At 37.6% G+C, this 12,706-nt stretch overlaps 1 protein-coding gene across 3 annotated transcripts in view; it reads left to right on the forward strand.

Annotated features, from left to right (window-relative positions):
* Positions 1 to 12,706, forward strand: part of CEP112 (centrosomal protein 112) — a 561,355-nt gene that overhangs the window by 163,333 nt on the left and 385,316 nt on the right. For all 3 annotated transcript variants that reach the window (XM_088467969.1, XM_088467982.1, XM_088467976.1), the window contains exons 7-8: positions 8,305 to 8,352; positions 11,372 to 11,449. In XM_088467969.1, coding sequence (XP_088324095.1) covers positions 8,305 to 8,352; positions 11,372 to 11,449 — 126 coding nt within the window. The remainder of the gene's footprint in view (positions 1 to 8,304; positions 8,353 to 11,371; positions 11,450 to 12,706) is intronic.

Here is a 12,706-nt window from a genome sequence, read left to right on the forward strand (position 1 = left end):
TTCTGGAGGCGTATAGCATGGAGGCCTTTTCATATTTCGCTGTGGAGCACTACATCCTAGGGGCGCCTCCGCGTACCTTCATCGCCGAGTTTCTGCATTATCGTGATTGTGATGCGGTGCTGCGTTTGGCAGATAAGGTTTGGGGTGGATGTCAGTTCCACTTTTGTGCCCTTCTGCTTTGAGTGTTCCCTTAGGGAATAGGTTGGGAAAGTATCACACTGTGTAGGGTGGGGGGTAGCTTTCCTAGAAGTAGTAAAAGTAAAGTGGTACAGCTATTTACTTTGATTGTTGTTTGGCTCTAGATAAATGTAAATATACATAAATTAAATCAGTCCAAAATATTATTTTAGGTTGTAAATGTAAATGTAAATTTACATAAATGTAAATATACATAAATTAAATCAGTCCAAAATATTATTTTAGGTTGGGTACACACTAGGACAATGTCCAAACGATGCAATGGTCATCCCAGAATAAGCGATATAGTGCATACACACTATGCAATCCACCAAACGATGCAACAATAGATCGTATATCGTTTGGACATGTACGATCTATCGTTTGCTTTAAAAACACCATACAACCATCTTAAAGATTTCCATCAAAGAGACCTCATATAAGGTGTACTCCCGCTGGTATTTGGTTCCAGACCGCTTACACCGAATGTTTCCCAATATCTCACAGTTGTGCTGGCGCCAATGCGGCCAGATTAGCATCTTTTTCCATGTTTGGTGGGCTTGTCCAATGATCGCATCCTTTTGGGCTATGGTTATATCGCTCATATCCTCAGTCGTGCCCTCACATTCTCCCCTCTCCAGCCTCGCTACTCTTGTGTGCCCCAGTCTGCCAGTCATCTAAACAGGTCAACAAATTAATCCTACATATTTCTCGTGCAGGTAAATACCAAATTGCTAAGGCCTGGAAGCAGCCCTTTCCGCCCTCTCGCCAGGAATTAATAAACAGGATTTGGTATATTTCCAAAATGGAATACATAATTAGTCTTAAGAATAGCACAGTGGACAGGTTTCATGATGTTTGGCAGCCTTGGTATCTCTTTAAAAATATTCCTCTCCCTGGATTGGCATAGTGGTTTGTTCCATCAACCATTTTTTTTCTTTCCCCAGCCTCTTTAACATTACCCCTATACCCATTTTTCCGGGCTTGCATATCTGTCCTCTTCCTTTTATTCTATTTGGACTAGTAATTTTTATGTGTTTTTGTATACATATATACTGTATGCTTATGTGTTTCCAATGCTTTATGTCTGATTGATTTATGTTATTTATATATAGTTTTATTTTTGGTTTTATTGGCTGGTTTATTTATTCCGTTCTTACTGGTTCTATTTCTATGGACCCAACTGTATTTCTATTTGTACAATTTCCAATTTTCAATAAAATTTTTGTGACATTTAAAATAAAAAAAAATATTATAATTTTTTTTTTTGGTATAGTTCTCAAAAGAGTACCATAAAAACAGGACAACATAACCATACAGTATTATACTGTTTTTTGTTTTTTTAATTAAAGTTTAGGGTTATTTTTGCTTAAACTAACAAGCACATTTTTGAAAAATATACATTTTGTTAAATAAAAATTAAATTAAATCGCACTATAAATTGTGGTATTGTGAGTCAGTGGGAGTAGCGTCATATGACGGGGTACTTGGTGCATACTGCATCATGTCACTGCACATGGCACTATAAATGGATGTGGAAGACTGGCCACCAAAGCTGTGTGGGGTATGCAACATTGGTTGGTTTAGGGAAGGAGCCTGTATTAGTCTATATGTATCAGGCTCAGGTCTGAGTATAACCTGACTTTTTGCTTTATGTAGGCCATCTAGACCCTTTGCCATTGTGTCATAAACAATGCAGTCAGTGTGCACACTCTGGTCCTGACTCATATGCCACATTTTAAAGGCAATGCTAGGACCAAACATATACCGCTACTCTGGGGGCTTGCGCAATCTTCATGTGCACGTGTTAGGACTTGGCGTGTGAGCTGCTAATTCCATCCTTTACATTCTCAACCACTGTTTTCTTCTTTGGAGGCAGTGGTTCTGCATTGACTTCAGCTTCACAATCCAGCTGCTGGTTAGCGATGCTTGTTTCTGGTGAAACGTCGATAATTCAGGTGTTGCTGTCTGTAAAGTATAAAACATATGTTCACATGATGTTTTTACAATAATTTACTTTTTTTTTTCTAGTTCCTACAACTGTAGGGGAATGCCAAAGTATTGCTGAAAATTTTGATGGCTTTTGGAACTTCCCAAACTGTGGGGGAGCCATAGATAGAAACCCCACCTGCCAACAAAGGATCCTCATATACTTCAATGCCCTTTATTGTGTAAAATTACTCCCCAAATCACAGTGTTAAAGGACGCAGAGACCTTGACATTTATGAGAATGAATGCTGTACTGATTAAGCACATGATTATTGAAAAATGAAAGTGTACCTCTCTATATCCCTTTCTATATATTTTATATATAAAGAGAGAGAGAGACAGATAAATGAAATGGGGTGTTGGGAAATGAACTGCAGCAAACCTATCAGATATATCTTGCAGATCTGTGTCCACAACAAATGCTGGGCTGCTGCCAAACATGAACCAGGGAGCTGGCCAGAAGTGGCTTGCATTTAGAGCTACGGGGAGAGCATCTTAGAGCATCTTAAGAGGCCAGATTGGAACGACCTATCGCATGGTCGTCTGGTTGGGAGTACACACTGCGCGTTGTGCTCAACAACATCGTTAAAGATATCTTCTCATCTGCCATGCAGTACAGCAGATAATGACGTACATGAACACACGATTGTGCATACACATTAGAGAATATAGACGATATTTCGTTCCAGTTTGCCTCAAAATGACAAATCGTCATATATATCTTCTAGTAGTGTGTACCAAGCCTTAATCAAAATTAGGATTCACCATTGTTGAAGTATTAACAAAACAAAATAGAGAGCCCTGTCTTTCCCGGTCTATTTGCAGAGATTTCCTCATAGTCCTACTGATGATAATAACAATCATTGGCTTATTTACATTTTTAGATTAAAGCACCTACAGTTAGTTACTTAATGAAACCTCCTTTGTGAAAAATGGTTTCTTACCAATGTTAAAATGCGATGCACCATTATTTGTGGTTAATTGCTTTGCAAACAGCTCCCAGTTAAATATAATTGACAAATAATAATTACATTTTCATTGTATAAAGGTTACATAGAGGTGTTCTCATAAGTTTATTTTCTTATAGACTGTGCCATGGGTTGGTTGGCTACAATTATAAAAACATCAACCAGAAGTAATATTGGCTATAAGAAAAGGCAATTAAAAAGCAACATATATGTATCTGGCGAATACAATGTAAATTACACCGCTTCTGATTTCACACTAGCTTTTGCCGACATATAGTGATTAGGGTTTTCATAGTAATAGACTGTCAAATTTTATTGCACTGTGTATTACTCCTCATTGTGTTATGCACTGTATAAATAGTTTTGTGGCCTATTGGAAACATAGAGTAAATATTTTAAGGGATAAACAGGTGGGGTACGGGATGCCGGCGCTCAGAATCCCGATTAGGTGAGAATGCCGACAAGTACCCTAACACTAAACTTAAGCCGCAGCCTACACCTAACCATCCCTTCCCGCAGCCTAAACCCGCCCCTCCCCCCCGAGCCTACATCTATCCGCCGTATGCTACAAGTTGTGTGAGCGCTGCGTGACTCAGTAGTGCAGAGTATCGTTTCGTGGAACTTTTTGCCTTATGCATATTTTTTGCAAAGCGATTCGTATAGGACACACAATTAAAATTATATGCGGCATGTCTATGGTCTGTATGCGTCTGCGGCTGTATCGGCTTGCCAAATACTACGTTACAGTGTTAGCGACTGTGACATTGTAATGTAACATTTTGCATGCAGATACAGCTGCAGTCGGCACAGAATATAAACATGCCCCATATTGTTGTAAACAGTATAAGCTGCTTGTGCGTCCTATTCTCATCACTTTGGAAATTAGACACATTTTAAGAGGAAAAGTTGCACAAGACGACGCCTGGTGCTATCGAGTAGGGCTGTTTAATGCGCAAGGAGGCTAGATGTATCTGGATACATCTGTACCTTGTTAAAAAAAGAAACATATGCCACATCTCTGAGTTAACAATCTGTCTTCTTGGCTTGGTGGTGGAGCTATAGATCCCATGATCAATACCTGGAAGTAATTTGGGACAGGACAGCTAGAGATTAGATCTTCCGGCCCAGACTTTGAAGACCTAGTGCAGAGTTGTCCTCTGGCAGCTGGATGCATGTGGACCCTTCTGCTAATGTCAATGCACAGAGACCAGACGACCCTCATGCCTACATAAATGCTCTGTGTGTTTGAAAAAATAATAATATATTTAAACAAAATGGTTGCTATTCATGTAAAATTGTCCAGCTTCGCTACCTTCTAGCGGTCAGTATCTGTACACCATTACAACTAAGCTCTTGCTTGTGAGTTGCTTGTTTTCCTGTGTCTCTTTGAACAAAAGATCATACCACACACTTCAAGCAATCTTTTGTTTGTCCTGCGTTGCGCGCACCTTACTGTATTCGCAACTCTTAAAGCTACTCAGCAGTGATCATCCATGGTAAACGGTCAAGAGGGACGTGGCAGAGATGTGCTGCATCACCTACACATTACCCAGGAACTATGAGCAGTTTTAGGTGTGCGGGAAAATGTCTAATGGTTACAAAGATATCCTTCCACGTTGGTGCGCAGATGACACTTGCAATCTGTTAGCTGCTGGTACACCATAGGGGATAGTCCATTACCAACTAATGAAACTTAATCACTTAATACTTAGCAGCGACATGGCACACTTTTTGCTATAGTGTATATTACAATCACTATTACTCTGTCTCATGTCCTAGCCTAGTTCTCTCTTTATGTATGATTTCTTGTAGTATCCAGTGTCCGGGACTGTGGTGCCTCACAATAATGATGAGAATGATACCCAGCCCAAGCTGTTTAGCACTGGAGATTGCAGAGGAATTCTTTTAAATCTTATTTCAAGTGCAAAGCTAGTTGTCTGAGCAGCAGAGGTTCAGTTGTGTGTAATAAGTTTGGAATCACAAAAATTTCCTGTTTTTTCAAAGGATTGATATATATATAAAAAATTTTTATAACAATTTTTATTGAGGCATAATAAAACGACCATTGACAATAATTTCGATAGTACCAAATAGTACATCATCACCTTAGTATAGTGAAAATATTGTAAATACAGTGTTTCCATATAATCTCAATATAACATATACATAGATTTGTATTAATGCAAATCAGAATTACATGTACAATATACATAAATCAACATTTAGAGTAATATATAAACAATTATCAACATTAATTGTGGCTGTGATTCCAATATACCATCATAAGAGCCCTAGGTGAGAGCCCTGCCAACCCCCCATTGATCAGATCAAAAAGATAGGTGGATCCTGCACTACTAATTTGGTTAAAAACCATGTGGTAGTCTTTAGGCTATGGTGGATTTGTTTCCTTGTAGTAAGTGGAAGAGTATCTATATAAGATTCCCAGATGATAAAAAAGCGCTCCACAGATTTCTTTATGCAAAAGCGTTTCCACCCAATCCATCCTAAATAAAAAATTAAGCTTGTTTAGAAATAGAGGTATTTGGGGAGGCGCAGTATCCAACCAGCCCTGTAGAATTGTTTTTCTGCCTGCAGCACTGAGAGCTAGTAAAAGTTTCTTACTGGCTAATCTAATTCGTAAATTAGAATCAAAGACTCCCAAAATTTCCCATTCTGGAGTAAAAGACACGTAACTTATAAGTTTGGCCTCTGCATAACGATGAACAAGAAGCTAAAAAGATTGAGCAAAAGGGCAAGCCCATAAGCAGTGATGTGTATCTGCTTCCTCCTGATGACATTTTGGGCAGGTATGACTATCTGAGGTCCCCATTCGTAAACGTCATAGTGGAGATAATTAAGTATTATGATATTAAGAAAAAGTTCAGTATACATACTAGCTGTCAGGGATTTCCTTGAAAACCAAAGAGCCTTGTCAAGTTGAGACACAGTTAAAGTTGGGAACTGAACCAACCATCCAGCCATGCCCCTATTAATCTTAGTATGATCTAATATATCTCTTAAAATGTATAGTGGATCGAAATTGCTTTATGGCTTCGTACAGGCCGTTTCAGAAAATAGTCTATGGTGTTGTCCCCATCCGAGAAGTGACCAATAACATGTGACACATAAACACGTGTTTGTAAGAAAGCCAAACGATATGGGCTAACCATGGCATATTTTGATGTGATTTCAGAATAAGTGAGGAGACATTTGCTGTCTGTAGATACTAAACATCCAATAGTTTGTATCCCCACCACCCTTCACAAAGTGAAGGGGTGAGCAGCCATGCCGTCCATGAAATGTGTTCTGAGTTAAAGGTAAGTATAGGGAGTGAAATGCGTTCAGCCCGGCCCTGTGTCGTAGGATATGCCTGATTTTTTTTTGGGTTGTCCATAAAAGAGGGTTTAAACTTTGGGGGTCTTGTATTTTCTGGTCATGTTGGTGGACAAAACAAATCAGATCAACACTACCCAAAAATTCTTGTTCTAATAAAAGTGTTAGTGTAAACAGAAGTTTTGTGAAGCCAGTCGTAAAAGGGCTGCATGATTATAGGTTTCAATATCAGGGAAGTTTATTCCTCCTTTGGACTGTGGCTGACACAATTTTCTCAAAGCAATTCGGAAACGGCCCCCCTTCCAAATAAATTTGCGGAACACAGTATTTATCCATTGTACATCTGTTTTAGTCAAAATTAAAGGAAGTAGATGAGGCACTGCCACCATTTTAAGTAGATTGGCTCTCCCTAGAAAGGCTAACGGTAAACGTTCCCAGGATTGATATATTTTTTATGATGGTAACACTGATATATTGACAAATGTGCTAACTAATTATTTTATTTTCATATAACTGTTCTATTCATCACACTTTACGTTCATCAAAGAATCCTCCATTTACAGCAATTACAGCTTTGAATACATTTGGCATTCTAGCTGTCCTGGGAAAATTTGTATCCATGACTTCATTAGCTCTTTTTAGAGGTGCAACTGGTTTGTAAGGCATTCTTTATTTGCTCTACATCTCTCTTTGAGCCAAATACCTCATATTTAGACCCATCCGTCCATAATACTATTCTCCAGCCATCCACTGTCCAAAGTCTATTATTTTGCCAACATAAACCATTTTTTCCACTATTTGCCAGTTTCAAATATGTCTCTCTCTTTTCAATTCTGCATATAAATCCAGCAGTCCTCTTATTACTGTTGTAGATGACAGTATTTCACTAGTACAATTTAAGTTAGCCGTCACCTCAGGTCCTGTAAAGTGACTGGTTCTCAAACTGCAGGCCTATCCTTTTTGCACGGCTGTACATCTGGTTATATCCAGTTTTCCTTCAAGACAGCAGGAGACACCTTTGTATGAAATCTTCATTATTGGCAATCAGACGCAGGGAAGAGCCCCACCCCCACCCCCACCAAAGAAAGAAAAAAAATAATAGAATGTTGCGTTTCTTGAGAAAATAGTTTCCTTCTGGCCATCTTTGAACCCAGAATTATACTCTAGAAATGCCAGTGCAAAACCCAAGGTAAAGGTGCATACACACGGTCAGATCTGTCAGATGAATGATTTTACCAATGATTTGAACGATTTCAGACAGAGTTAAAATGAATGGAATCGTCCAAATCTGGCTGCACACATCAGATGTCAGATATCGTTATCTGAAATGCAGGAACGCGCATCGTTCATCGTTGCAGGCTCACATGTCAGATTATTTTCAGATATGAACGATTGAACGATTTTTCAAATCGTTATCGTTCAGATCTGACACAAAATCTGACCATGTGTATGCACCGACAGCATGATTTATTGAACAAAATAATGGGTTTCAGGTGAGCTAACACAATTACAATGGCTTCTCAATAACCAATGATATTAAGGATGAGCGAAAAGAGTTTGCCATTAAGACACTGGCTGCTGCAAATGGAGCAGTCATATATTAATGATAAATTATAAATCCATAACTTCAAGCAATAATAGTCAATTCTGCTGTTGACTGATCATAACTATTGCACTACTATAAAAGTGTTTGTGTTATTTGCATTAGCGGATTTCACTTTTAGTACCCTTGCTATTCCCATCACCGGTGACTGTATGATGCTCGCTGGCACTGACAAACTTACTGGGAGCAGGTGTTTACTTCTACTTATTCATTGCATCTGTGTTTTGTCTATAGATAGAAAAACCAAGATATCTGAGGGAAAAGCCATTACCTCTATCTCCGGTATGTATTAAACATCAGTGTAGGATTTTGTTTACTTTTTGTGAATACAATTTTCAGATAATATTTTTAAATTTACTACATAAATACACAAACAGACATATGAATCATATATCTGGTATTGTACATTATACGGTTGTTATTTGGAGTTAGGAGGCAGTAGGCAGAGCACTTTTATGTGGGTCATGGTGTTAAGTATTCCTTAAAATATTCATTTTTCTAGCCAACGCAATCAACATCAGAACTTAATGTTTATTAAAATTGTAGATACAGAAGTGTATTCATATATTAGCATATATTATATATTTTTAATACACAAATAAAATGTGTGTGTACAGTGTGTGTATATAATATATATACACACAGACACGCATCGGGTAAAAAGTATTGAACACCTCAACATTTTTCTCAGTAATTATATTTGTAATGGGGCTATTTTAATGAAATTTTCACCAAATGTCAGCAACAATCCATGCAATTTACACATGCAATGAAATCCAACCATAGATGTCCATAAATTAAGTTATGTGTAATAATGTGAAATTACACAGGGAGAGAGTATTGAACACATGAAGAAAGGGAGGTGCAAAAAGGCATGGAAAGCCAAGACACCAGCTGAAATCCATCAGTAATTAGAAAGCAATCCTGCCCCTTGTCAGTGCAAATTAATATAAAATGGTTCAGTCCCAACTGATGGCCTTTAAAAAGGTGTCTCATTACCAAGGTGTCACACAAGAAATATCTCATGATGGGTAAACGAAAGAGCTCTCTCAAGACCCTCGCAACCTTATTGTTGCAAAATATACTGATGGTATTGGCTACAGAAGGATTTCTAAACTTCTGAATGTTCCAGTGAGCACTGCTGGGGCTACAATCTGAAAGTGGAAAGAACAGAATTTTACCATAAACCAGCCACTACCAGGAGCTTTTCGCAAGATTTCTGACAGAAGATTGAAAGAATTATCAGAAGAGTTGTCCAAGAGCCAAGGACCACTTGTGGAGAGCTTCAGAAAGACCTGGAATTAGCAGGTATAATTGTATCAAAGAAAACAATAAGTAATGCACTCAACCGCCATGGCCTGTATGCATGCTCACCATACAAGATTCCATTACTCAAAAAAAGCATGTTGAAGCTTGTTTAAAGTTTGCTGCACAACATTTGGACAAGCCTGTGAAATACAGGGAGAATATAGTCTGGTCAGATGAGACCAAAACTTAACTCTCTGGATGCCATAATATACACCATGTTTAGAGGAGAAATGACACTGCACATCACTCCAAAAACACCATACCAACACTGACATTTTGAGATGAGAACATCATGGTGTGGGGCTGTTTTTCAGCATATGGTACTGGCATACTTCATAGGGTTGAAGGAAGGATGAATGGAAAAATATACCGAGACATCCTTGATAAAAATCTGCTGCCATCTACCAGGATGCTGAAGATGAAATAAGGGTGGACATGTCAGCAATGCAATGATCCCAAACACACAGCCAAGGACACTCTTAACTGGTTTCAGAGAGAGAAAATAAAGCTGCTGGAATGGCCCAGCCAATCACCTGACTTGAATCCAATTGAAAATCTATGGAAAGAATTAAAGATCAGAGTTCAAAGAAGAGGCCCACGGAACCTTCAAGATTTGAAGACTGTGTGTGGAAGAATGGGCCAAAATCACAGCTGAGCAATGCATGTGACTAGTTTCTCCATACAGGAGGCGTCTTGAAGCTGCCATTACCAACAAAGGCTTTTGTATGCAGTATTTAATACATTTTTTTTTTTTTTAAAGATATATTTATTGAAGATCCAAACAAAATACAGCAAAGATTGTCTACAAAGAGACAAACAGTATTCACTGACAATATCAGAAAAAAAACACAAAAATTCAAAATTTCAGTGGTGTAAATAAAGCTATTGGATACAATTTTAAATAATAAAAAGAAAGAGAAAGTATTAAATAAATTTCCGTAAGCGTATTCAATACTTTTTCCCTGTCATTTCACATTTTTACACAACTTAATTTATGGACATATATGGTTTGATTTCTTTGCATGTGTGGATTGCATGGGTTGTTGCTGACATTTGGTGAAAATTTCCTTACAATAACCCCATTACAAATATATTTACTGAGAAAAATATTGATGTGTTCAATACTTATTTTACCCACTGTATATATAATATAAATATATATAAACTTCTATACAGAATATATAAACAGTAATTGCTTATGTCATCAATTCAGTGTTTATTAGGTGTACTTGTGTATTTTAAGTTCTATACAGTATATTGTACAGATTTCTCCACTCTTAACTATCCTAAAATTCCGAAATAGACCCATCTGCGTTGTGCGATAGAAAATCATACCATCAAGCACCCATGTCAACCCCGTTACCGAAAATGCCCATAGAAGGGCTGTCAGTACCTTGGGGGGTAATAAACTTTTTTTTTTTTTTTTTTAAAATAACATGACAGTATAATCCCCTTCACAGATCCTTAAACAGCATTGGTGCTAGACTTTTTGGGCTCCTAGCTGCTAGGAGGATGGCACACTATTTTGTCATCACCCTGCTCCACTGACCAGCAGCTATTTTGTAGTACAGTAGGTGGTCCCCCTCTCTTGTGGTCTCCTTGTTGTAGTGCAAAGCAGCCCAGACTGTTCAGAAACGGCTATTAGTGCACAGCATTTATGTCATTGATAATCATATAGATTATGTCCTAATCTATACAGAGCGCACTGTGTGTGCCATGCAGTTTTACATAATCACAAAACACATCATGCATGTTTAAATCAGTTCTGCATATATGCTCATGGTAGCTTAATGCAGTATTATTTCTGTTTTACTTTAAAAGAAAATTGTGAAGAAAAAATAGTTAAAGGAAGGCATATCTGTACAAATTCAATATTCATGCTAATGTATACATTTCTTATATGTGAGATAAAAATAACTTTTGCTCAGTATAGATGCTCTAAAAATCAGAATTAGGTTTGATTGCCTGTGAAATATAACTTGTGTTTCCACAGACTTCTCCAGAATCACGCCTGGGAAGGAGCGCTGATTATTGTGATGAACGAGCTCTGTCTCGCTTACATAAGAAAGAGGTACATTTTATGACTTTCCAGTTGCATTCTCCTATCCACCGTCAGAAGGATAGGTTTTATTATTTTTTTAATACAGTAGCCGGATTTAAATATTTAAATGTGAAAGTTATGGATTATTTTTAAATAAGTCTAAAACTATTTCAATTACAATTTCACTGTCATTTTTCACCATTTCTTCACCATTTTTTAATAGTCTCTGTTACCTACACACAAGTATATATTAAACGCATAACTGAACATACTTGACATATACCATTTGTCTATTTGTTACAGCTGTATAAAGTTTTCTGTGTTCACCTTTTTACACATCTGTAGGAAGTCAACCTTCCTTTACAGTCCTTCATAGGTATGAATGAGAACAGCCCATGTACTGGAGGAGCATGCTCAATGTGACATTATTAATCCTTTGCTGACCACAGTAGTTACGTCTATGGCAACCTGGCTATATCCCAGAAGATGTTGAATTGACAACAGCTGAATGGTGGTGTAGAACCTACTTTCCTGGCCACCAGGTTGCAGATATTAAAGTGAGTTCTATCTATAACCCTACTTGGAAGCCTAGACTGATTTTTCTGAGGCTTCACTGGGTTTTATTATGTAAGTTCGGGCACTTGAACAACCCCCCCACCCCATAAAACAATTATATAAACAACAACAAACTTAAAATCTAAATTCCCCGGCACTCTGCCAGAGACCCCAGATAGAGCTGGGTGAAAAGTTCAAAAAGCATTTGTCATTTACTATCATCTAAAATTCCAGTGTAATCACTGGTTAAGCAACTGTGTTTCAGACATCTTTATCAGAACATTACCAAGCACACTTAGTTTTAAGTATTGTCATACCAGTGATGTGCGGTCAGAAGAGGCAGGTGAGGCAGAGCCTTTCCTGTCATACTTAGGTATACTCCAAAGCTTTGACTATAAAATTTGTAAGAGAAAATAATAAAAATATTATAAATATCTAATTTGTATTATTCTAATCAGTTTTATAGTCAAAACTCTGGAGTAAAAGGTGTATGGCACTGCCTTCCCTACCTATCTTTTCATAATTAAGTCTTTCACAAACATTAATAGCAGCAATCACTGAGATGTGAGTCCCAGGGGTGGCATTGTTTTTTTTTTTTAAAGATCGGTTATGTACAAAATATACAGAATGATTAATATATAAATAAAATATCTGTGTTTGAATTAGCAAGAAGCATTGTTGCTAGGTTACCTTTGGATGGGTTAAACATGTGTCAGTAGTCAGTGTCAGTAG

This window comes from Taudactylus pleione, unplaced genomic scaffold (genome assembly GCF_031769625.1).
Source record: "Taudactylus pleione unplaced genomic scaffold, aTauple2 ptg000012l, whole genome shotgun sequence".
Taxonomy (NCBI): Eukaryota; Metazoa; Chordata; class Amphibia; order Anura; family Myobatrachidae; genus Taudactylus; species Taudactylus pleione.